This window comes from Physeter macrocephalus, chromosome 1 (genome assembly GCF_002837175.3).
Source record: "Physeter macrocephalus isolate SW-GA chromosome 1, ASM283717v5, whole genome shotgun sequence".
NCBI lineage: Eukaryota > Metazoa > Chordata > Mammalia > Artiodactyla > Physeteridae > Physeter > Physeter macrocephalus.
This window is the reverse complement of record NC_041214.2, coordinates 29,372,896-29,400,550: the sequence shown is the minus strand read 5'-3', so window position 1 is coordinate 29,400,550 and position 27,655 is coordinate 29,372,896. Positions and strand designations below refer to the sequence as shown.

The 27,655-nt window shown below is 40.9% G+C and overlaps 1 protein-coding gene across 1 annotated transcript in view; it reads left to right on the top strand.

Moving 5' to 3' along the window:
- The first annotated feature begins 441 nt into the window (after positions 1-441).
- NMNAT3 (nicotinamide nucleotide adenylyltransferase 3) overlaps positions 442-27,655 on the top strand; it is a 68,298-nt gene continuing 41,084 nt past the window's right edge. Inside the window, exon 1 of the mRNA XM_028489321.2 lies at positions 442-634. Within this exon, the coding sequence (XP_028345122.1) occupies positions 526-634 (109 nt within the window). The 5' untranslated portion in view covers positions 442-525. The remainder of the gene's footprint in view (positions 635-27,655) is intronic.

The window sequence follows — 27,655 nt, the reverse complement described above, 5'->3', positions numbered from 1 at the left end:
CTTTTTTTGTAAGTCGGAAATTATTTTAAAATAAGTTTTTAAAAAGTTCCACTCTGCTCTGAGGCCTGTGACTTCTATTTGGACTATCAGAGATGACTTTTTGGGCATCTTACATATGCCTTTTGACCCTAAGATGATCCATCAGAGCACAGGGGGATGTAGAGGTTATGGGCAAAACATGGTCTTTGGGTCAGGCGGCCTGGGTTCCAGTCCTGGCCTTGCAGCTTCTAAGGTCCCTGAGCTGTATAAGTAACTACTCAGGATTGAGTTGAAAGCATTTGGTAAGATAAGAGCTGTACCTTGGTGTGGTGCTTGGCACAGTTCCTGGCCCATGGTGAACCTCCTGTAAATGTTGTCATTGTTATTCTTGCCTCCTCAGTCATCTTACAAGTGAGAAGTAATGGCCTGTGTGTGGCTTAGAGACACTGATCTTGACACTTGTCTTGGTGCCAACTCCCTGACGTGAGTTTTTGTCCCAGTGAAGGCAGGGTGGCTGCTGCAACGAGTGGGAATGTGCCTGACAAGATGAAGAGCCGAATCCCCGTGGTGCTCCTGGCCTGTGGCTCCTTCAACCCCATCACCAACATGCACCTGCGCTTGTTTGAGGTGGCCAGAGACCACCTTCACCAAACAGGTCAGTCATGGGGCCCAGGTCCAATGGAAGAACTGGTGGCTTGGGCCTCTTGGGGCTTTGCTGGCTGCTGTCATCATCCCCATTATTAAAACTGTTCAATTTATTCATTCACAGCATAACTGGTGACATACATTTCCTCCATCATATTCAGAGGGCTAACACCCCTTAGCCATGTGACATGTGTACAAGTCATATCCCTGGCCATAGAGTTGAAATGCTTCTCAGGATCCACTACCTCCCTGTCCACTTCACATTGACCGTAAATGCTAAAAAGACAACTGGGCACGTTTTAGAACCTGTGTCTCACTCAGGGCGTCCTTCCTGGGGCTCCAGGAAGCATTTACCCACACAGCCAGATGAATAGGTAGCATGTACCTTTGAGAACTCCTGCTACTCTTCAGTGGGTAAACAAACATTCTGTAATGGGGATTTTGACGTGTTCTCCTTTGAAAGTATAGATCTTAGACAATTACAAATTAACAGACTTGTATATAGGGCATTTCTAATACAGATGGCATGGCTTTGCCAGAAATATTTAATCAGCTGGAAATATTTAATCTGGAAATGTTCCATCTCCTTGACTTTCCATTTCATTATTAAGAGAGTAAAATGGCATTTGTAATCTGCATGATTATTTCTAAAGAATATAAGTCATTTATTTGTTGATGTCAGATACATATGAAAGTTTTATTCATTACGTATTTATGTATATCTTATGTATTCATATACGTATTGTGTATTTTTGCATTGCTCAAAAATGTTTGCCTTTTAAGGGCATTGTTTTTAAACCAAAATCAATTTCTATTTACTTTTAACATAGAAAAAAATATTTGAGTAACATGTAAATCATTTCTTCAAAGAAATTACATACAAATATTAATTTATTTTAAAGAAAGTCTTTGTTTACAAAACATTATTTAATTTTTCAAAAAGTGAAGTATTTATTTTTAGTAAATAAATAGCTCTGACACAGGAATAAAAAATCCAAACAGTTAACTTAAAACTGGTCAGTGAGCATTAGTAAGCCATATACCAAAGAAGAAATATAAATGGATAGTAAACTTGAGAAAAGCTGCTCAACATCACTAATAATCAATGAAAATGCAAATAAAAACATAAACACCACAAGGTAATAAGCACCATGAGGGCAGCTACTGTGACTGCTTGAACACCACAGAATTGCCACTGTCTGTCACTAGGCTTATAGCTGGTGCTCAATAAATATCCATTGTGGTAGTAAATAGTTCTAGCCTATGAGATAGGCAAAGATTAAAGATTGTCAAAATTCAGTGCTGGCAGGATAGGGAGGGAAACAAACACTCATGTATTGGTAGTGCTGGGAAATGATAAAACATTTTTGGAGGGCAACTTGGTTTTCCATAGAAAAAAAGAATTGAAGTCTATATACACATCCATAATGAAGAGAAAAAATCAATCAATGGAAGTCGAACCAGAACTGATGCAGATGTTAGAATTAGCAGACTAGGACATTAAAGATTACAATAGTTATGTGACATATGTTCAAAAATTAAGTAGAGATATGCAAAATATTAAAAGGACTCAAATATCTAGACATGAAAACTACAGTAGGTGAGATGAAAAATAAACTGGATAGGATTAACAACAGATTAGACACTGCAGAAGAAAAGGTTAGTGAACTTGAAGCTATAACAGTCTGTCCAAACTGAAACAATCCAAAATGAAACATAAAGAGAAAAAAGAACTTTTAAAAATAAAAAAAAGAATATTGGTGAGGGGCTTCCCTGGTGGCACAGCAGTTGAGAGTCGGCCTGCCGATGCAGGGGACACGGGTTCGTGCCCCGGTCCGGGAAGATCCCACATGCCGTGGAGTGGCTAGGCCCATGAGCCATGGCCGCTGAGCCTGCGCGTCCGGAGCCTGTGCTCCGCAACGGGAGAGGCCACATCAGTGAGAGGCCCGCGTACTGCAAAAAAAAAAAAAAAAAAAAAGAATATTGGTGAGATATGAGATAATTGAAATCATCTTAATATACTTGTAACTGAACTCCTAGAAGGAAAAAAAAAACAAAGAAGAGAAAAAATATTTGAAGAAGTAATCACTGAAATGTTTTCAAATTTGATGAAAACAGATTTAATCAAGTAGCTCAACAAACCCCACGCACAAGAAACATGAAGAAAACAATGCCAAGGTATATGATAATAAAGTTTCTCAAAACCAAATAATAAAGAGAAAATCTTAAAGGCAGCTACAGAAGAACAAATAAAGAAGATAGCAGATTTCTTGTTTCTGAATTCAGCAAAAGGGAATTCAGTTGTACAGATCTTTAAAGTACTGAAAGAAAAAAACCTGTACGCGGAGCCTGTACTCCGCGGTGAGAGAGGCCGTGGCGGTGGGAGGCCCGCGTACTGCAAAAAAAAAAAAAAAAAAAAAAAAAAAAAATATATATATATATATATATATATATATATCTCTTTCAAAAACAAAGGCAAAGTAAAGACATTTGCAGATCTACAAAAGCTGAATGATCTCAACACCAGCAAACCTGCACCACAAGAAATACCAAAGTCCTTTAGGCAGAAGGAAGATGATAACAAATGGAAAAATGTATCTACACAAAGGAATATAGAGCATTGATAACCACATGGGCAATTATATATTTTTTTTATTATTTAAATTTCTTTAAAAGATAATTGACCATTTAAACAAAAATAACAATATATTGTGGGTTTTATAACATATGTAGAAGTAAAATATATGACAGCAGTATCAAAAAAACTGGGAGGGGAAAAATAGAAGAATACTATTGTAAGGTTTTTATGCTATACATGAAGTGTTATAATATCACTTAAGGGTAGACTGTGATAAGTTAAAGATATATATTATAAACCCTAATGCAACCACTAAAATAAAAAAGCAAACAGTTATAACTCATAAGCTTTCAATGGAGATAAAATAGAATGAGAATATACTCAGTTAATCTAAGAAGGAAGAAAAAGGGGAACGGGGGACCAAAGAATAGATGGGACAAATAGAAAGCAAATAACAAAATGATAGACTTAAACCTAATCATATCAATAATCACTTTAAATATAAATAGTCTAACAACTTCTGCTAAAAGGCAGGCGTTGTCAGATTGGATAAAATAAGCAGGACCCAACTACAATTATTTGATGCCTACAAGAAACATACCAAATATAAAGACAAAATTAGGTTCAAAGTAAATGAATAGACAACTATCCCATGCAAACACTAATTAAAAGAAAACTGAAATAGCTCTAGTGTCAGAGAAAGGAGATTTCAGAAGTAAGACTATTAACAGGAATAAAGGAAGTCATTTCATAATTATAAAGAGGTCAATTCTTTGAGAGGAAATAATAATCCTAAACCTTTTTAAAATGTAATAATAGAATATCAAAATACATAAGAATAAAAACGTATAGAACAGCAATGAGAAATAGACAAATCCACAATTACAGTCTGATATTTTAAGTCTCTTCTCACTAACTGATAGAATAAATATGCAGAAAATTATTAAGGATATAGAAGACTTGAACAACACTATCAACCAATTCAACTTAGTTGACTTTCATAGAACACTTACCAAACATCAACAGAATACACTTTCCTTTCAAGGGCACAGAGAACATTTACCAAGATAGACTATATTCTGACCATAAAAGAAGCTTCAATAAATGTATAAGGCTTGAAATCCTACAAAATGTGTTCTCTGACCACAATGGAATTACATGAGAAATCAATAATAGAAAGATTTCTGGAAGATTCCCCAAATATCAAAATGGAATAACACACTTCTAAAAAACCCAGGTGTCACAAAGGAAATCAAGATGGAAATGAGAAAATATTTTGAACTGAATGAAAATTAAATTCGAATATATCAAAAATTTGGGGATGTCACTAAAGCAATACTTAGGGGGAATTTTAGCACTAGCTAAACACTATATTAGAAAAAAAAGAAAGGTTTTAAATCAACGACTTCAGCTCCTATCTTAAGAAATTAGGAATAGAGGAACAAATGAAACACAAAATAAGCATAAGAAAGGAAATAATGAAGAACAGAGCAGACATCAATTAAAGAGAAAACAGAAACACTTTACAGAAAATCAGTTGAACCAATAGTTGTTTCTTTGAGAAAATCAATAAAGTTATAAACCTCTAGCCATACTAACAGGAAAATAAAGAAGAAAGACATAAATTACTATTATCAGGAATGAGAGAGGTGACATAACTATAGATTTTGAAAACTTATATAGAAACTATAAGGGAATATTATAAACAACTTTATGCTTACAAATTTGATCATTTCAAAAATTGGAATAGACAAATCCCTCAAAAGACACGCTACCAAATCTCATTCAAAAGTAGATTTTTTTTTAAATGAGAAGAAACAAGTAACCTAAATAGCTTTATACCAACAAAAGAGGTTTAATTTATGATTTAAAAAACATCCCACAAAGGTTTCTGGGAAGATGGCAGAGTAGGAAGCCACAGGAATCTGTCTCCCCACCTAAACAATAATTGCACCAACAGAATCTGATGTAACCATTTTGGAATACTGAAGTCTGTTGAAGACAGACTACATCCAGGGGAAGACATGGACAGATAAAGTGCAGTTAAGTTTAGTCAACTTCAGCTCTTAGCCCAGTAAGAGCTACCCCTCCCCCACTCCCAGCCACATGGCAGGCAGCTGTGCCCATGTTCCTGGAACAGCCTGCACACAGCTTGGGGGAGCCAGTGTGGGTAAAAGGGCCTCTGTCTTCTGAATATTGGGGATCTGTGCTCTGATCTCTGGTTACTGCCTCTGATCACTGATGTGCAGACAAAGGTGGCCAGCCATTGTTGCATCTCCTCTCATTGTTGCAAGCCCCTTCCTCTCTGGCTGAAGTAACTTCCAGGGGATTTAAACAATCCGCATGCTTTCCCCTCCCCTCCTTTTTCTGTTTTTCCCCTTTTGGGAGCCAGATATTAAAGACTAGGACATTCAAAATTAACTGCATATATGGGAAAAATTAGAAAGTGACCACACATGCCTAGGGAAAGTCTGAAAAAAGACTGAGAAGACTTTAACTTTATACTTTGGGCTGATCCTCAGCACAAAGACAGCCTACAACCGTCAAAAAACAATAAGTAATAACAACAACCAAAAATATCAAACTCTGGGGAAGGAGAATAATCTGATTTCCAGAGTTACCACATCATTAGAGTCAAATGTTGTTTTCAACCAAAAAAATCAGAAGGCATATAAAGAAACAGGAATGTATGGCCCATTCAAAGGAAAATAAATAAATAAATAAAAATCACCCTTGAAAAAGACCTGATGGCAGATCTACTAGACAAAGACTTTAAAACAGCTGTCTTAAAGATACTCAAATAACTAAAGGAAGATATGGAGAAAGTCAAGAAACCATCTATGAACGAAATGAAAATATCAATAAAGGGATAGAAAACCTAAAAAGAAACCAAAAAGGAATTCTGGAGATAAAAGATATAAGAATGGAAATGAAAGGTTCACTAGAGAGATTCAAAGGCATATTTGAGCAGGCAGAAAAAAAGAATTAGCAAATGTAAAGATAGGACAATGGAAATTATCAAGTCTGAGGAACAGAAAGAAAAAAGATTAAAGAAAAGTGAAGAGAGCCTAAGCGACCTATGGGACACCATAAGGTGGATATTGTGAGAGTCCAAGAAGGAAAAGAGAAAGAAAGGGGCAGAGAGAATATTTGAAGAAATAATGGCTGAAACTTCCCAAATTTGATGAAGGATATAAATACAAACATCCAAGAAGCCCAACCAACTTCAAGTAAGATGAACTCAAAGAGATCCACACTAAGACACATTATAATCAAACTTTCAAAAACCAAAGACAAAGAGAATTCTTGAAAGCAGCAAGAGAAGCAAATCATCATGTACAGGGGGGATCCTCAATAATATTTTCAGCAGATTTCTCATCAGAATCTTTGGAGGCCAGAAAGCAGTGGACTGATATATTCAAAGGACTGGAAGAAAGCTGTCAACTAAGAATCCCATATCTGGGGAATTCCCCAGTGATCCAGCAGCTAGGACTCCGCTCTTCCACTGCCAAGGATGCGGGTTCAATCCCTGGTCAGGGGACTAAGATCCCACAAGCTGCGCAGCATGGCCAAAAAAAAAAAAAAAAAAAAAAGGAATCCCATATCTTTCAAAACTACCCTTCAAAAGTGAGAGGAAAATTAAGACATTCCTGGATAAAAAAAGCTGAGGGAATTTGTTACTACTACACCTGCAAGAAATGCTCAGGGAGTCCTGCAGGTGAAATGAAGGGACCCAAGATGGTAACTCAAATTTGTATGGAGAAATAAAGATCTCAATAAAGGTAAATACATGGGAAATTGTAAAAGCTAGTAACAATGGTTTGTAACTGTACTTTTTGTGTGTGTGTGTGGTACGCGGGCCTCTCACCGCTGTGGCCTCTCCTGCTGCGGAGCACAGGCTCCGGACGCACAGGCCCAGCGGCCATGGCTCACGGGCCCAGCCGCTTCGCGGCATGCAGGATCCTCCCAGACCGGGGCACGAACCCGCGTCCCCTGCAACGGCAGGTGGACTCCCAACCACTGCGCCACCAGGGAAGTCCTGTAACTGTACTTTTTATTTTCTACACAATTTAAGAGATTAATACACTTAAAGAAAAAAAAAACTTGGTCTAAAACAAGTTAGTATTATTGTAACTTTGGTTTGTAACTTCAAGTCTGGCTTTCTACATAATTTAAGAGATTAATTCATTTAAAAGAATTACTAGTTTGGGGCACACAATGTATGAAGATGTAATTTTGTGACATCAACAACCAAAAGGGGTGGGGACAGAGCGTTAAAAGAGCAGAGATTTTGTATGTCATTGACGTGAAGCAGGTATAAATTCAAATTAGAGTGTTATAACTTTTGGATGTTAAATGTAATCCATGGTAACCAGAAATAAAATAGCTATAGAATACAAGAGAAAATGAGAAAGGAATTTAAATGTTTCACTACTAAAAAATCAACTAAAAGTAATGCAGGAAATGAGGGACAAAAATCTATAAGGCATATAGAAAACAAATAGCACTCTGACAGAAGTAAGTCCCTCCTTATCAGTAATTACCCTTACTGTAAATGTATTAAACTCTCCAATCAGAAGATGAGGAACAAAATAAGGATGTCCATTCTTATCACTTCTATTCAACATTGTACTGGAGGTTCTAGCCAAAACAATAGGCAAGAAAAAGAAATAAAAGTCATCCAGATTGGAATAGGAAAAAAAATGTAGATGGCATAATCATCTATGGAGAAAATACATAGAAATCTACAAAAAAGCTCCTAGAACTCATAGGTGAGTTTAGTGATGTTGCTAGATATGAGATCAATACATAAAAATCATTGCATTTCTATATACAAGCAGCAAAGAATCATAAATTAAAATTTTAAAATAATACCATTTACAGTAGCATAAAAAAAAGAAATAGGGATAAATCTGGCAAAAGTGTGCAAGATCCATATGCTAAAAACTACAAAACATTGTTGAGATAAATTTAATACAACCTAGTTAAAATGGAGAGATATGCCTTGTTTTGTGGGTTGGAAGACTCAACAGTGTTAAGATTTCACTTCTCTCCAAATTTACCTGTAGGTTCAATTCAATCCCAATGAGCTTTTTGGTAAAACTTGATAAGCTAATTCTAAAATTCATATGGAAATGCAAATGACCCAGCATAGCCAAAGTAATTTTGAAAAAAAAGGAACAAAGTTGGAAGATTGACACTATCTGATTTCAAGACTAATTATAAAGTTACAGTACTTGTTACAGTGTGGTATTGGTGTGAAAATAGTTAAATAGATCAATGGAACAGAACAGTGAGCACGAAATTTGACTGAGTTTTGACAAAGTTGCAAAGGGCAATTCAGAAGAGAAAGGATACTCTTTTCAAAAAATGGTATGGAACAATTGAATATCCATATGTTCCCCCCTACCCCCACCAAAAAATAACACTCAACCTGAAGCTTGCACCATATACAAAAACTAACTCAAAATAGATCATAAACTTTAATGTAAAGAATAAAACTATGAAATTTCTGGAAGAAAACAGGAGAAAATTTTTGTGACCTTAGGTTAAAGATTTCTTAGATAAGATACTACCAAAAGTGTGATCCAAAATAGGAATAAAAAAAAAAGACAAATTAGATATCATCAAAATTAAAAGCTTCTCCTCTTCAAAAGACACTAAGAGAATAAAAGACAAGCCATAGCCTGGGAGAAAGGATTTGCAAAGCATAAATCTGTTAAAGGACTTTTATCCAGAATATGTAAGGACATCTCAATACAGTAATTTTTTAAAAAACCAAATAACCCAGTAAAAATTGGAGGAACTATTTGAACAGACTCTTCACCAAAGAAATTATATAGATGGCAAATAAGCACACAGAAAGATGCTTAATTGCATACAGGAAATGCAGAATAAGACCACAATGAGATACCACTGCACCCCTATTAGAACAGCTAAAATTAAAAAGACCAGTCATACCAACTATGGGCAAAGATGTGGAGTAATTGGACTTCTCATACACTACTGGAAGGAATGTGAATAGTTCAGTGGCTGTGGAAAACAGCTTGTCAATCTCTTACAAGTCAAAAATAAAATGTCCTTATCTCTTAGAAGAAAAAAGTATATATCCATAGTCTAGCATTCCACTTCACAAAATTTATCCTAAGGCAAGTATGTGGGGGTAACAAAGAATATTTCTATTTGGGAGGAAGTAGGAATGTATTCCCTATATGTCTTAAAGCAGTGTGTGGAATCATGTTCTTTTCAGGGTGTATAGCATCTACTTTGCTTGGTATAAACATCTGCTTGACTCTTAGCCAATAAGTGGCTTTTCCCAGCAACCCTGACTCATCAGAAATGCCCCTGTTGTCTTCGTTCTGAGGTGTATCAGGGCAGGGCCTGTACTCTGCTTTGTGCAATGTGCTGTTTCCCAGGCAGGTACATCTGTACACTGTATTGAGGACTTTGGATACTTCATGTACTTGCAGACTCTCATTTAGCGCATGGTCAGGCTCTAGCGTGGCCCAGCGAGGTGTCAGAGAATATTCCTCATCCTTAAAGCTCATGATAACCACAGAATGCGTGAATAATTAATCATATGGATACAGTATATATATATATATATATATTTTTTTTTTTTTTTGTGGTATGCGGGCCTTCCTCTGTTGTGGCCTCTCCCGTTGCGGAGCACAGGCTCCGGACGCGCAGGCTCAGCGGCCATGGCTCATGGGCCCAGCCGCTCCGCGGCACGTGGGATCCTCCCATACCGGGGCGCGAACCCGGTTCCCCTGCATCGGCAGGCGGACGCGCAACCACTGCGCCACCAGGGAAGCCCTGGATACAGTATATTTTTATATTGCATATGATTTCTGTAACTTAAAGTATTAATAGGTAGAGGGGCCTCACATATGACCTCGAGCATCTTCTTGCCTTTATTCTCAGTTCATTCTTGCATAGAAAGTACCTGGTCATTTTTGAGAGTCCAGAATGGATTCTGCTGCCTGTGTCTTTGCGTGTTATACAGCGGGTTGACATCTTTCAACGTTCCACAGATACTTACTGCATCTTCTTCAAGCCAGGCACTGTTTCTGGAAATAGAATCGATTAGATTGCACCTCCTGCCCAAGAGGGATGCACAATGTAGGTGATGAGAGACACATGGTAGCAAGTGATTGTGGCACTAGATGCAAAGGAGAGACATCTCTCACCTGACGGTTGGGGAAAGCTTTTTGGAAGAGATGACACCCACGGCTTGAAGAACATGAAAGACTTAGCCAAGCATAGTTTAAAGGGCATTATGGGCAGAGAAAGCAGCACTGGTAAAACACAGAGGTGGAAGAGAATCACGTTCCAGCACATAGGAGAGAAATGAGGCTGGAGGTAGGGAGAACCAGGTCATGGAGAGGGGTGTGTGGTGAGAATTTCCCTTCTCTGCACAGCTGGGCTTCCTCTCCCCCTACCCACAGCCCCAGTGTCCGGCTGTAGCCTCCCATAGCCAGCAGAGCTGTGCATCAAGCCATCACCTGACCCCTCATTTCTCCAGGGACAAATATTTAAACAGGGCCTTTTCTCTCAATCAGAATCAGCTTACAATTAAGGCTGGATGAAAATCTGGCCTCACAGCTGACTTTCTTTTTTCATAAAGAAAATGAAATCTCCCTTCTGTTGGTGTATTTTCACTAAAACAACTCACAATTTTAATTCGATACTACACTCATATAAATTGAACTAAACAAGCTGAAGCAATTTGTGTAGTACGTTTGAGGAGAAATTAATAGTTCATTCCTAGTTTGCTGCAGTAGCTCTAATTACTTTGTTGTTTTGAGCCCTTTCCCCTTTGCCAAGCACCCCTTCTTCAAACTGCAACTGTCCTTCCTTCCTTTTTCTCCTGAAGCAACAGCAAAACCTTAAAAAATGACAGAGTCACTATAATATATCACAACTTTTTACTGTCTTTAGTCCTGTGATAACACACCCCTTTATAGTAAAAAAAATTTTACATTGGATGAAAACTTAGGTCTGAAGATTTTCGTTGTTAATACCCTGACAAAAAGTTATACATGCTCAAAGGATGAAATGTTGAGCCAGCTATTTTTTTATACTCCTTTACTTGAAAGAACGTTGGGGAATATGATAAGGGCTGGTAGGAATGTGTGATATCTGTGGATTTTCTGTATTTTATAGTGTTGTCCTCTAATCATAGGCGCTTTCTTGCCCTGAACTGTTGCTGTGGGGAATTCTCAAAGAAGATTCTCAAAGCCTTGATGGATGAATTTGTGTAGTGGGTGTGGGTGGTTTTAAAAAGTTCATTTGGGAGTTTTATTCTTGGTTTGCTGATTTTTGACAGAAATGATTCAGCCCAGCATATGACTAATCAATAGCATCAGACATACCTAAAGCTTTCTTTGGATTAAGAATTTGAGCCCGCATTTCTCTTAAGATGTTGGATGTATTCCCAGTTGTAAGTAGTTGTTTTCCCAACATGTAGTCGCAAACTTACTAACAAAGGTTGAATTAAATTTAAATCCTGTTTTCTGTTACTTAGACAGTTTGTTATTTCTAGTCAGCATGATTTGGCCATTGGCCTATATTTCAACAACAATCCACTTGTATTTCTTTTTCTAAATCAGGTTTTCTGTCAGCTTCATTAATACTTATTCATTTAATGATTATTTAGCACCTGTTCATTTTACATATTTAACAAACACATACCATCCTTACTATTTGTCAGGTAGTGTTCTGAGTACATTACATTTAAACAAAGGTCATTGAATCTTCCTAACAACCCTATGAGGTGGATGCTGTCACTCTCCCTATTTTACACATGGGGAAGCTGAGGCTCAGAGAAGTTGAGTGACTTGCCCTACATCACACACAGGGTAGGCCCAGTCTGCCCTGCAGTCTGTGCTTGTAGCCACCATGCCGTGTTGCCTCCATTCACTCAACAAACTTCTTGTTGAGCCACCTGTCTGTGCTGGAAACTGTGCTAGAAGCAGAGGCAACAAAAGTGGGCCCTGTGCCCCTGGGGGAGTGCCTTGGTTAGTTTAGGCTGCTGTAAGCAAAAATGCCATAGACTGGGTGGCTTGTAAGCAAGAGAAATTTATTTCTCACAGTCTGGAGGCTGGGAGTCTGAGATCAGGGTGCCAGCGTGGTTAGTTTGTGGCAAGAGCCCTCTTCAGAGTTGCAGACTCTGACTTCTCATCATGTCCTCACATGGAGGAGAGCAGAGAGAGGAAGCAAGCTCTCTCGTGACTCTTATAAGGTCACGAATCCTATTCATGAGGGCCCCACCCTCATGACCCTGACTAATCCCAATTACCTCCCAAAGGCCCCATCTCCTAATACCATCACATCAGGGAGCAGGGTCTCAACATATGAACTGGGGGGGGGACACAAGTATTCAGTCTGTAACAAGGAAGCAGACGTTAATCAGATCCCACAGAGGTAAAATTACTCGGGCGACACATGCCTCTGAGGGGAGTTCCTGATGCTCTCAGGGTGAACAGTGAGGCAACTTGACAGAGGCAGGGAATCCAGGGAAAGTGTTTCTGAAAATGTAAGGACTGAGCTGGAGAAGAATAGTGAGGCACGTTTTAGGTTGAAAGTGAGGTTGGCCTGGGTCAGGGGATGCAGGGAAAGAGCACTCTTGGACCAGGAAAGTGCATGTACAAAGGCTCCTTGTGGGAAGAGGACAGAGCCGCTGAGGGATGACCAGGAAGCAGGAACAGAGGGGAGTGTTACAGGAGGTGAGGAAAGGGTTGGGGGGCAGACCGTGAGGGCCTTGCCGGCCATTGTTAAGGAGTCTGTTTTTCATCCTAAGAGCTGTGGGAAGATCTGCCTTTCCCTCCCTCCTCTTTGTATCTGCCCCCCGCCATCCTAGCACTAAAGACTGGGTGGAGGGAAGCCAGTTAAGAGGCAATTTAAGCAATACTTTTGATGAGAGGGTGACATGACAATGAAAAGAAGTTGGTGGATGGGGAAGGTCATTAGAGGGTGAAGCTGACCTGATAGTGGATTGGGTCTGAGGGGGAGAGAGAGCGCGCCCCCCACGGAGAAGGAGAGAGTCTGGAGGTGGAGCAGACTTGGGGAGGGACAAGTTTAGCTTCAGACCTGTTGACTTTGAGAGACCCGAGCGCGAGAGAACATCACGTGGGCTTTAATGATTACAGGAGACTGTGGAAGTGCAAGCCTGGAGCACAGCAGGTATTCAAGGTCAGGAGGTAGTGTTGTCCCTGCCTTTATAGACAGGGAAACCGAGGCGTGGAGAGGTGATCACTTACAAAGTTAGTACGTGGGGGAGCTGGGGCGTGAACCCAGGCCTTGGGCCCCGAGGCCAGTGTCCTTCTCACTGCCCTGTGCTGTAGAGATGCACCAGCAGGCTCTTGTGAGGCCTCCTGAATGTGCAAGTCCCAAAGACAGATTTGATGAGAGCAGAGTCTGGGTGAACTCCTAGAAAGTAGAGAAGTGGTCGGGGCTTGATTTTGGAGTCTGAAATGCCAGGTAAGCAGTGTGGACTTTAGGTGAAGGGAACTCACTGAAACCCTTTGACCAAGTAAGTGTCTCATCAGATGCCTACAAAGTAGGGTCTCTGCCCTGGATGGAACCTGGACACAGGGATCCTCAGATAGATGGCCTCCAGAAAATCACCTGCTGGAATACTCTCAGCAGCCTGCACCTGGATAGCCGGACCCCATCTGGTGCCAGGGACGGCTGACGCAGAGTTCAAGCCCTCTTCCCCAGAGTGACCAAGACTCAGCCCTGGGGGCAAGTGCACAGCCCTGGACAGCTCCTCCTGCCTGCAGCGTGGTCCAGTGTGCATTTCCCACCCTGTTGCCAAGGTGATCTTATGAGACCTTGGCAAATGCCTGGATGAGGTTCTGCCTTCATGGTGGTTACTTGCCTGCCCGTCTGGAAACGCTACCGAATAGGGAAATGACTTATTCTCAGCAAACTCTTGCTAACTCTGAACGGTCATCACTTTTTCCAAGTGCTCAGAAACTGTCAGTTTCAAACTATGTTTCCCGATTTTCGCTCTGGTTGGAATTCAGCTTCCCAGACTATATTTTCCAGAATTTATTCTTTGTGCTTTGTTTATAATTGATCCAATAGATGCCCCCAGAAAGAAGACCATTGGTCTTCTAGGTGCATGCAGCAGAAGTGGGCACAGATCTGCTCTCAGCCAAATCTCTGTCCCGGCTTAGGCAGAATCTGGGAGGCCGTGCCTCTGCCTGGCAGCCTGCCTGCTCCCAGGCCCCACCCGGCCCTGGCTGCTACCCGGCCGCACTCGGCTCTGACTTGGTGTTGCTCCTGAGATTCTCATCTCTTTTCCTGCTTTCCCTTGGATGCCACCACCTACAGGAGAAAGAATCGCAGACTGGTGAACCATAGAAAGGACATGCTCCCTTCCCTATGACCGTGGGGTCACAGAAAGAACACTGACTTTGAAGGCAGCCTTAGCATCAAATCCACCTTCTAGTGCATGACCTTGAACAATTTACTTCACCCCTCTGACATGTGTTTCCTCAACTGCAACATGGGAAAAATATCTCCTAACTTTAAAGGTTATTTATTATATGGGCTAAATGAGATGATGTACATGAAGGGTCTAACCTACTTGACAAATCCAATACATGTTTGGTCTCTCCACTTGCATCCTGAGCAGGCCCCCCGCAGTGCAGGCTCAGAGTAGCTCCCGGTCCCGTGGCCACCACCAGACAGGTTAACATAATATTCTCACATCTACGCATGGAAGTGAGAAAACCGCAGAACTGTTTCTTCTGTTTTCTTTAGCACTTTCTTGATACTTTATGATGTTATTGCCTAACAATCCTGCCCCATGCATTTGTGGCATCCCAGATTAAATTGCATCGTAAAGATAACAACCTGGTTGAAAGCCTTGTCCTTTTCTTCCCTTTGGACAACCTTGAGGAGGGGAAAGGTATTTTATGGCTCCCAGGAGTTCCTCTCAGTGACTTGCATTTTAAATTGGAGCACATTTATTACAATATCATTTACACCAGCAGTTTTCTGTGTTAAATAAAAATGTCTGGTCAGCGTCCAGTGTGATGCACGTTACTTTTGCTACCCCTGTGACTTTAATTTTGATCCTTTATTACACAGTGAATATTGAGAGAATTAAATGCACCATGATATGGTGGTGCAGTACAATCTGAGTTAAGGGGGAAAATTAAGCTATAATAATTCTATTTAAGGCAGTGACAGCCCCAGTTCTGGGTCTTCTGGGCTTTCAGAGATATCATCAGAGCATGAGTAAATATTATATAAGCTCAGCATGTTACTTTAATCTTGGGCTCACACAGACATTTATTAATCAGAGTGATTTTAATATATATTCATGGGCATTACTCCAGCCTGGTCTGAAAAACTGTTCATTTTCACGTTTCTAATTTAAGAGATTTTTCTGGAGAAGATAGATTTAAGAATGTTGAATTACTGCAGCAATTGTTTGGAACCAAGACAATTTGTTCCTCATCTTGTGAGGCTTTAAGGGTTTGAGGCTGCACAAGTGCTACATTCCAAATTCTTTCAAGAGGAGGTGCTGTTCTGATTTAATAACAAATCAGCATTTTCCTTATCCTTCTATGTCTACTTTGGAATGTAGCCTGAAGGAAAGAGATCCTGGCAGGGTCTCTGAGGGGGGCAGTTTCCACCGTATGTACTCTCGCACCAGACTCGGTTGTGCCAGGTTAGGGGGTGAACAGAACCTCACCTGTGAGTGTGCCTTGTATCAAGGCCCTCAGACACTTCCCAAGCACCCCGCACCCCCCGTATTCTGGTTTGCGTCTGCCTCACTGCAGCTCATATGCACATGCTGTGAAAAATGGGAGCCATTGCTTGTGTCCTCGTAAACCATAAGATGCTTCCCACCTTTTCCCCTCGTTTCTCACCTTCTTCTTCTTTCCCCCAACCAGATAGAAAGCTAAAAGAAATCAGTGGTTTTTGTTTAATTTTTTGCTGTTTTATTCTTCAAAAAGAGTTGAAATTGCAAAGCACATATCCAACAAAAAACTGGAGTCCCGAATACATAAAGAATCTCACCCTCATACCCTGCTGGTGGGGAATGTTGGTGCAGCCACTATGGAAAACAGTATGGAGGTTCCTCAAAAAATTAAAAATAGAGCTACCATATGATCCATCTATTCCACTTCTGAGTATTTACCCAAAGAATATGAAAACACTGATTCGGAAAGATACATGCACCCCTATGTTCATTGCAGCATTATTTACAATAGTCAAGATATGGATACAAAGTGCCCATCAACAGATGAATGGATAAAGAAGATATGGTATATATATCTTGATATATCATAGATATATCATATATATCTATGGTATATATATATCTTCTATCTTCTATGGTACATATATATGTTAAATACTACTCAGTCGTTAAAAACGAAAAGGAAATCTTGCCATCTGCGACAACATGGATGGACTTAGAAGGTATTAAGCTAAGTGAAATAAGTCAGAAAGAGAATGACAGATACCATATGATTTCACTTATATGTGCAATCTAAAAAACAAAACAAATGAACAAACAAAACAAAAACAAACTCATAGATACAGAGAGCCGATTAGTGGTTACCAGAGGGGAAGGGGTTTGGCAGGGGTGCTAAATGGGGAAGGGGGTCAACTGTATGGTGATGGATGGTCACTAGACTTATCATGGTGATCATTTGTAGTGTATACAAATATCGACTTATGTTGTACACCTGAATCTAATATAATGTTATATACCAATTTTACCTCACTTAAAATAAATAATTCTCAAAATTTAATAAAAATACAAACAGTCCAATAAGGAAACGGGCAAAGACACATTTCACTGAAGAGGATATACAGATGGCAAATAAACACATGAAAAGGTATTTGACAACATTAGTCATTAGGGACATGCAACTTTAAAAACATAATAGGGTATTACCATACACCTATTAAAATGGCTAAAATAAAAAATAATGATGACACGAAGTGCTTGAAAGGATGGGGAGAAAAAGGACCATTAGTAATTTCTGGTGGGAATGTAAAATGGCTCAACCTCTCTGGAAAACTAAAAGTGCAACTACCATATAACCCAGCAATTGCACACATGGGCATTTATCCCAGACAAATGAAAACTTATGTTCACACAAAACCTGTACTCAGATGTTCATTACAGCTTCATTTATAATTAAAAACTGGAGACAATCCAGGTATCCTTCAGGGGGTGAACAATTAAACTGGGATACATCCATACCATAGAATAGGCTCAGTATAATAAGAAACAAACTATACACACAACAACTTTGATGACTCTCCAGGGAGTACTGCTGAGTGAAAAAAGCCAATCCTAGAAGGTTACGTATTAAATGATTCCATTTATATAACTGTCTTGAGATGACAAAACTATATACATAAGAATAGACTCATGGTTGCCAGGGGTTAGTCTGAGGGCTTGGGAGCAATGGGAGGGAAGTGGGTGTGGTTATAAAAGGACAACACGAGGGTTCCTGGTGGTGAGGGAACTATCATGTAGTTTGCTGTTGGTGGTGGATACATGAAACCTACAGATGAAATGAAATTTCATAGAACTAAACACACACACTCAAATGAGCAAATGAGTGCATGTGGAACTCGTGAAAGCTGAATAAGATCAGTGGATTCTATCAGTCTCAGTCCTGGGTGTGATATCAAGTATCATACTGGAAGATGTTACCATGGGGGGAAACTGGGTGAAGGGCACATGGGATTGTCCTGCATTATTTCTTACAACTGCTTTTAAATCTGCAATTATCTCAAAAAGCTTAATTTAAAAAACAAGAAAGATTGAAACAACATATTTTATGAATGTAAGGATGAAAGGGTGAAGTGAGGAAGTGACACTGTCTTTTCAGTGGACCTCTTCCACGCCAGGGGTTTTTAAATAGAATCATGTCATCCTCAAAACAGTGCTGTGAGTATTAATATTCCCATTTTACAGGTGTAAGTAAACTTGAGGCCTGGAGAGGTGATACATTTTGCATGAGATCTCCCCAGCAAGTAAAAGACAAAGCCCCAGTCTCTTAGAATGCAAAGCCAGTGCTCTTGTCATCTCTCCATGGGGGTCCCCATCTCCTGAGCAAACCTTGCTGTCTCTACCTGCTGCTCCTGCCACCATACCAGCCAGTCAGGTTGAACTTTCAACTCCCTGAGGAGACAGCTGCAGAGTTAATATGCCAGGACCTGCAACCATCTCGGTCTTCCAAATGGGAAGCAAAGATCATTCAGAATCAGGCACCAGCATTTGCCTGCTTTTCTAAGCAGATCATAAAGAGAACTCATGCAAGAGCATTCAGAAAATCCAAGCCAACATCAGATAAAACAGTCAGCGAAGTAACACTCCCAACAGCACAAAGGGCATTAATTAAAACGCATTGAAAAGATGTGTCTGTATAAATACTTCTAAAGATGAGGTTGTTGAGAAAGGGTTCGACCTTGGGGAGATGGATGAGTTACTGATAATTATAGGGAAGATAAATCTTAAGAGGACAAAATCATTTAAGAATGGATTTTATAAGCTAATGAGATTGGTTCCTTCGAGTGGGTGAATGGGAACAGAGTGAAAAGAATTCAGGATGGGAATGGGGTAGAAACTAGGAAGAGGGAGGAGAGAGCCTTCTCTGAGCATACCACTGTTTTCAGTCTGTCTCTTAGAACCACAGAAAATCTCACACCCCAAAAAACTAACTGTATCATTAAGGTCAGCCAGGCTGTGAGGGGAACCCAAGGTGTAATACAGACAGTAACAAATGAGCCTGTCTCTATTATAAATGAATACATTACCACACCGAAGCCAATGGGAAAGGAAAGAACCAACTTCAGTAACTTGGAAAGCTTCATTGTGACTGGATGCTGCAAAGCTAAAGACAAAAAAAAAAAAAAGTGTGCATAAATACTGTTGTCTAGTTAGAAAATGTATTTTCCACGGGAGTGTAGGTAAGCAATTTTGAAACTACTCTATGTAAATAATAGTGGGATCAAGCAAATGAGTAAATTATTGTGGGTGACAGAGCCAGGTATCTCAGTGTTTAAAAAAGGAGTTACAAATAAGGAAAGGAGGGGAAGGCTAGAATGAACTCTGTGGTGTTGGATTAGAATCGGAAGTTTCAGTATGAACTCATGGTTTTTAATATATAATCCAGATGGATAGTTACAGAAATAAATACAGCAAGGTGTGTGTACACATGTGTGAGTGTATACGTATATATAATTTCTAGCTCTGTCTTCTAAGAGGTGCCTAGAAACCACAAAATTCCAGAAGCAATGAGCACAACTAGCCCTCTTGGTCTCTAATAAAAGAAACCCAAGCTTCTTAGAAAAATGATTAATTCCAGAGCAGGGGCAGAGAAAGTACAAGATGAGCATGAATGTCTTGTGGTTCCAGAAAGCAAGGGACTACTTAATAAATGATGGGAGCATGTCAAAAAGACATAGGAGGCAACTTAAAGGAGCTTCCATTGGGCAAATCTGGGATAATCTGAGGAACAAAATAAATAATGATAATGGATTCCACCCCACAGAATAAAATAAATATTCATGAGTCCATATTGACATAAATAAGTGATTGAATGAATAAGTGCAGGAAAGGCAACATTTCTTCCTTCCAGTAGAATTCTAATTAATACCGTAGAAAGAATGTTGGAAATAGAAAAACACCATTTGGCCAACATCATAGTACTGATTGTTGCACACCAGAATCCTCAATGGATGCTAAAATTAGTGGGTGAAAGTATGATAATTGCATAGTCTCAAAGCACTTTCCCACAAGATCCTTGTTAATTACAAATACACAGGAGAAAATAGTGACTTCACAATAGAGAAATCTGGCAGACACCACCTCAACAAAGTATTAAAGGTAATATCACCAGAATCAAAACAGATCAACATCATGTACCCCCTGATATGGTGCACCGAGACAGGCACAACGTCATCTCTGGTATATTCTTGCCTAAGGTACATAACCTCAATCTACTCGTGAGAAGACATCAGACAAACCAAACTGAGGGATGTTCTACAAAATAACTGGCCACTCCTTTTCTAAAGGTTATGAGAGACTGAGGAGCTGTCCCTGATTAGAGGAAACCAAGGAGATAGGACAGTCACGTGAGATGTGACTGGGAATCCTGGATCAGACGCTACATTAGAAAAAAAAGCCACTGTGGACAAAATAGGGGAAGTATGAACGAGGTCTATAGATTAGTGAATAGTGTTCATGTTAATTTCCTGGTGTAGATCACTGTATCATGCTTATATAAGATGTTAACATTAGCAGAAGTCTAGTGAAGAATATGTGGGAAGTCTTTGTACTATCTTCGTTGAAGTCTAAAACTATTCTGAAATAAAAAGCTAAAAGATGTAAAACTACAAAGGAAGCCAATAATTATATTGAAACCGTTATCCAGATAACTAAGCAAATTCGCTATATAGTAATAACAATTTTATTACTTGAAACCAAAATAATAGTAATAATATTACATTTGAATGGCTCCTTACATATTACAAAATGTTTTTACATACACCCTGTTATTTAATCCCCCCAAATAAGCCCATGAGGTAGCATTGTTTTCCTCCCACTTTAGAGATGAAGAATCTTAATCTAAGAGTTACTTGGTATGGTTAAAACAAGCACAGATCATGTCAAGAAGCAAAACTTCAGAGCCAGACAAATGGACCTGGGACCCTTCAAATCCCAGCGCTGCCATTTCCATCCTGTTGCAACCTTGGCCAAGCCAGTTATGAAATCTTCGGGGATTCTGAGATTATTGTGAGAATCTACAGGAGTCAGAGCATCCCTGACAATGGTCCTGGCCACACTGTAGACACTCAGAGTAGGACACAGCTTAACGATATTTGAAGGAGTCCATCTCTTTAAAAAAAAAAAATCTATCTGTATTTCTGTGTATGTGTAGAATATACACATAAGTCTGCATATATTTGTGTACTTTTAAGAGTTAACAATAGGTACGTTTGCGAAGTGACCATTTCTCATATCAAGATGTGTAAGGAATGAACTAGGGTGAGGAGGAAGAATGGCGATCCCCTGGCAGGCAGCCCCTGCACTGCTCTCTGAATCATCCCCCATCTGTCTCTAGTGCTGCTGCCATCTGTGGAAGTGCTTGGAAAACTTTGAAGCTATTTGAACCCAGGATATCTTTTCCTGAGCCCGCTGAGGACTTCAACACACACAAGCTATGGAATAAGAAGCAGGAGGCTGGCGTTGCCTTGCCCAGCGCCCTGCCCTGCGCACCGCTGCCCGTCATCGCATGCTTATTACAGGAATTTATGAGAACTTTGCCTGGAGAGTAGTTGTCTCTCCACCTTCATATTTTGCACCGAATCGCTTTGCACTTGGTGGTCTTTCATGTCTCTTCTACCTCTTGGAATGTAGTGGATTTACATCTCCTCTGAGACCAGGCTCAAAAATTAGCACATGAGACAAATCGCATATAATCAATAATACCCTTGAACATACCTTGAATCGCTCCATGCAGGATGACGTGTGTACAGCTCAGTGTAGAGTTTCAGTTAAGTGTCCCTGGAACCAGACTACCTAGGTTCACACTCCAGTGCTACAGTGAATTCACTTTGTGACCTGGGGCACTTAACCTCTCTTCTCTGCTTTTTTGTAAAAGAGTATGACGATTAAAGAGATGGTATATGTAAAGCCTTTAGCACACTTCCCAATACTTTGTTAGCACTCAGTACATGCCACTCATTACAGATCTTCCTCCACATATGGTGGGGTTACGTCCCGATCAACCCATCGTAAGTTGCAAACACTGAAATTCGAAAATGCATTTACTACACCTGACCTCCCGAACATCATAGCTTAGCCTCGCCTACATTAAATGTGCTCAGAACATTTACATTTAGCTGGGCAAAATTCTTTAACACAAAGCCTATCTTACAATAAAGGGTTGACTGTCTCATGTAATTCATTGAATACTGTTCTGAAAGCGAAAAACAGAATGGTTGTATGAGTACAGAATGGTTGTAAGTATAGCAGTTGTTTACCCTGGTGATCACGTGGCTGACTAGGAGCTGTGGCTGCTATACCGCTGCCCCAGCATCACAAGAGAGTATGTACCGCATATCACTAGCCTGGGAAAGGTCAAAGTTAAAACTTCAAAGTATGGTTTCTACTGAGTGCATATCACTTTTGCATCATCATAAAGTCAAGGACTGTCTGTATTATTATTATACATTTACATATGTACAATAAATGCAGTGCATACATAAAATATAACTTTAAAATAATTTAATTACAGAAACTAGAGCATAGAGTTGAGTAAGTTAAGTCCTTTTCTGCTGTGATCCCCCAGGACTAGCTCCTTAAGCAGTAACAAGCTGCATTTTGAGCTGGGTTTAAAGCCCCTATGGTTGCCACATGCCTAGCACCAGGGTCTGCTCCCCAACAACTAGCTGAGGTCCAGCTTCCACATTTCTGAAAGCAGATTGGGGCTGAATTTTCCCATCAGATAAACTGGCATGGCAGCCCTGTGTGGCATGAAACATTTTCCTAGGCCTGGGTCTTAAGGGCAGTGCATCTAAGTGAAAGCAGCCTGATCCCCCTGATAGAGTTTGCCGGTGGGTTAAACTGAGTATTTGACAACTTGTGGTCCTCTGAATGTTCATCCAGTGGAATGTTCCATGAAACTAAATGAGCTTGGCAAACCCTGAGATTTCCATCCCTTTCTTGTAGAGTTACTGTGCACATATCCACATGTTAGGGGCTCTCAGAGGATCTGTAATCTGCAGTAAAACCCTGTTTCACTTTGTCTAGCCCAGTGTTTCCCAAGCCTACTGGATCACTAACCCTTTTTCTTTGGGGGAGCTGGTAGGTACCTATTAACCATTACACAGAACAGCTACAGAAGCACTAATCTAAACAACACTTGAAATGAAAAGTAAAAACTTTTAAGAAAAATGGTCTCCCAAAGGGACTAATTTTTTAGTGCTTGGTGAGAATAGTTAGCTTTAGATTACTTTTGCAACTCTAGATTTTGTCCTATATTGCAAGTGAACAAGATCATCTACAATTTACATAAATCGGAATTGACCGATGCATATATTAGACATGTAAATTAAGGGTATTATTAGAAACCAACCTCAAAAATGAAATTGCATTAAACTCTATAAAACATTTACAACCTAAGAAAGTCATATCCTTTTTTTTTTAAAACTAAACATTTTTTTGAGATATAATGACTTTATCCTTTTATTCCATACTCATAAAATTGGCCATTTGGTCATAATAGCAAAGTGGTCCTTGTTTACCTTAGAGCTCGGTTACCTTAGAGCTAGGTTAATCAGAGAACCTTGGATGACTGAAAGGAAGTAGTCCCTCTACAGTCAGTGCTGACCCATGGTTCTCCACTCACGTGTAAGAATCACCTAGGATGCTTGGGAAAAATGAAAGTTCTTAAGCCTCACTGCCAGAGAGCACATCTAGGTGCAGCTTGGAATATGCATTTTTAATAATGACATCAGGCTTCCCTGGTGGCGCAGTGGTTGAGAGTCCTCCTGCCAATGCAGGGGACACGGGTTCGTGCCCCGGTCCGGGAAGATCCCACGTGCCCATGGCCGCTGAGCCTGCGCGTCCGGAGCCTGTGCTCCGCAACGGGAGAGGCCACAACAGTGAGAGGCCCGCGTATCGAAAAAAAAAAAAAAAAAAAATGACATCAAAAAAAAAAAATAATGACATCAATGCAGACCTCACTTTGAAAAGTACCAGAAAAGTACTGATATTAAAACACGGTCATCCCTCTCATTCCTCCCAAGGTTGATCTTGGGAAAAATTCCAGTTTCAGGCTCCTTGCCCCTGCAGCAGTTTCAGGAGCAGCCCCAGCGGTGGAGGCGGGCTAGTGGGCTGCTTGGGTCTCTTCCCCAATGCAAGGTCTGTTAACCTCGAGGGCAAAGTCCATAACCTCACCAGATGTGCTAAAAGAATAGGAAAATGGCCTCCTGATTGCTACAGTGATCTCTTCCCATTCACTGATCAATCGTTAGTCTTAACACGAATAATGTAAAAGGCAGCTAAGCAATTTTAATTTTATCCATAAAATTAAGCCCTTGATTTCACCACAGCGTTTAACTCCATGACCTATTTTATTGAATCCCTTAGCAGACCTTGGACAGTTTCCTTGGGTATAAATTACCATGAAGGTAAATTGAAAACGTATCAAGAAATGGGCAAGGATATTAGTGCAGAATCAAGGAGTCATCAAGCTTCAGTTGTTCTGAAGATTTTTTTTTAAAGTCTCTTTCAATACAGTTAAAGTGGAAAGAATTGATTTGATTAACAAGACTTTACCTTTCATAGGTCACCATCTGCCTTCAGCAATCGTACATGACTCAGTTTAGCTGTCCCCACTCCAGAAAACTGCTCTACCTGTTCAGAGCCTCTTCAGTGCTCCCTGTGTACCTCTGCCCCATGTTGACCACCTTGTGGTGACTGTTCGTCTCCCCAGGACTGTGGGGAGTCCCATGAGGGCAGAGCTCCCACCATATTTATTTCAGAATTCACAGTGCTGGTACATTACCCGACTTAAAGTGCCTGCCAAGCTGGCCCCTCTTGCCTTAAGAAGAGAAATGGTGTTTGTAGTGAAAACAAAAGAGAAAGAGGGGAAAATTCAGATTCATCTGATATTTCTAGCTTGTTCTCCATCCATGTGTCTGCCCTGAACTGGTGTCTGTCTCCTGCATGAGCTCATTTGATTCAGGTGGAGAGAATGGGGGACTGAGAGGTTAAGTAATTTGCCCCAGGTCACACAGCTCAGCAGCTGCAGAGCTGAGTCTCAGGCTCAGGTGTGTCTCTGCCTGCTTGCCCTCAAGTTCCTGCCACTATAAAGCCTGTCTGTAGAGGACAGTTGAAGGGACTGATTGCCCAGGCCCAGTTATACGTTAATGGAAAACGAGGCTGCTTTGCATAGATTCCAGGCACAGAGGCTGCCCCGGGGCGATGTTCCGGCAGCTTTCCCTTGACCCCTTCAGCGGACTACACACCAAGCCAGAACTGCCCGATTGCAACCTGCCCCCCACTGCCTTCCTTCCTGTGTTTCTCCTGCCGGATCTAAGGCCTTCAATGAGATGGTAACGAGTTTCTGAGGCGCCACGAGCCCCTAGCATTTGGGATTCTGCTGAGTTCTTTTTAAAACCTATCTTCTCTGAAAGGACAGTCATTCCGTTCAGCAGGCAGAGATGCAGCGCCAGGAGTTAAATAATGAAAAATACAGACGCACAAAAGAAAAAGAATTTCTGATACCCTGAAAGCACATAGGACCCCACGGAGCCAGCCACCCCACTGGAGGCTTTGTCAGTGCTCAGATAGATGAAGGCACTGCCAGCGGCCCAGTGCCAAGTGCCAGAGACTCGGGGGGGATGATTGCAGAGTGGGACGGGAGAGAAAGGAAACCAAGAAGTCCCTTTTCTCCAAGACCAGAAGGAAGTTTAAACCCTATGAAATATCGCCACTTTGTTGTTTACTCTGTGAAGTTTTTAAGAAATTACAAACACAAAGCAGGACATTTGGCAATGACAGAAAGAAACCTCACGCTGACCAGCTCAGGCATTGAAAGACTCAGACCAGAGGGTGCTTTGTCGAGTGCAGGAAGAGTTTGCTGGTTGAAAGAAAGACTCTTCGCACAGAAAGAAGTGAGGGAAGTGGAAGGCAGACAAGAAGAGGAGCATACACCAAGGGCACTGAAGAGGGAGGAAGCATGGTTACACTTCCAGGAATGGCCCGCTCAGTCCCAGCTGGCCCACCGTGCTTCCAGAGGGCTGCCACTCTATTTGGGATACTGGGAGGGCTGGATCTGGTCTCCTCCCTGCTGCCACCCAGGCCCACAGTGGACATCAAAATAGATGGGTGCTCCTGGCCAGTGGTGCCCAGAGCAGAGCAATAAATAGGCAGTCTCAAGTTCATTTGGACCACAAGAGCTAAGAGCGATCCAGCTGAAGAGACAAACATACACGTGAAGAAAAGAGCAAAACTTGTTAAGTAAGCTTGAGAGCTGAGAAAGAAAAGATGCCAAAATGGCCTCAAAGCCTCAGCAGCCTCAGCCAGATCATGTTCGTTAGACTTAGTGTAACTGAACGGAGTTTCGGCCACTCGCCGCTCAACAGCCAATAAATCGAGGGGTAAGCTTCAGCAGAAAAGAAAAGTACTTTATTCAGAAAAGCCAGCAATCTGGGGCGATGGTGGACTTACGTCCAGAGACCAACTCCGATGATTCTGCTCAGCCGTGACAACTTTTAAAGGGAAAAGGGGGAAAGAATCTCAGTTGATCATCGGGCAGGAGGTCAGATTCTTCATCATCTTTCCATTGCACACAGACCTGCTGACTTCCCACATCTTCCTTGGGACACCGTCTTGCTCACGAGGTCCTTCTGCACTTGGATGTTCTCTTGCCCACGTGGTCTGCCTGCGCCAGAGAGGTCCACCCACAAATTTACTAAGGGGAAGCTAGGGGTAGCGGGTCAATCATTCTTTAACTCCTTAATCCTTCATTCTTACTCCTTCTAATGCAGGAAAGGAATCAACAGCTTAGGTAGGGTGTTGTGTATATTTCAAAAAGCAGAAATCAGGAGCTAAGTTAAATGTTGCCTAATGATCTCATCTTTATGATTAAGGTCTAAAGAAAACAGGGATGAGCAAACAGAAAAGAGGCAAAGGAGCTGCTTACATTAGCTTGGAGGCCCAGGTAATCACAGCTGCTTTTTTAAAGTAGGTAGATCCATTTAGTTGAGAACCTGGCCTTTTTTGGTTTTGTTTTTGTTTTTTTTTTTTTCAACCTGCTTATCATCACTCTGGCTTCTTTTCCTTGTTTATTTGGTTCCTAACAGCACTGGCAACAGTTGCTCCTGATATTTCTTAAAGGATTCCTGCCTTTCAAGGCCTCATTTCCAAGGGTGCTTTTCAGCAGTAACAAAAGAGAGAAGAAAATGGACAAAAGGGTCCATGAAGTGGGTAAGGGTGGGACTGTGTGTGTGCTCAGGGGAACACTGAGCTTCTCCCGGCAAAAGCCCCAGAACTGGAGGCTGCCAAATGCCTCCGAGCGTCACCTAACACTTCTCTCAGCTGTTTTGACAAGTGTAGTTTTGTTTTAAATATGTATGGTAATTCTTTATAAAATGCTGATGAATGTGCCAAAGCATGCTCCATGGAAATAATGAAGTCTTTACCGCTTGGAGTGCTATTAAGTCTTTGCTTCGTGGTTCGTGAGCCTGCGAAGCATTTTGTTTTTTTTTTTGTTTTTTTTTTGTTTTTTTTTTGTGGTACGCGGGCCTCCCTCTGCTGCGGCCTCTCCCGTTGCGGAGCACAGGCTCCGGACGCGCAGGCTCAGCGGCCACGGCTCACGGGCCCAGCCGCTCCGCGGCATGTGGGATCCTCCCAGACCGGGGCGCGAACCCGGTTCCCCTGCATCGGCAGGC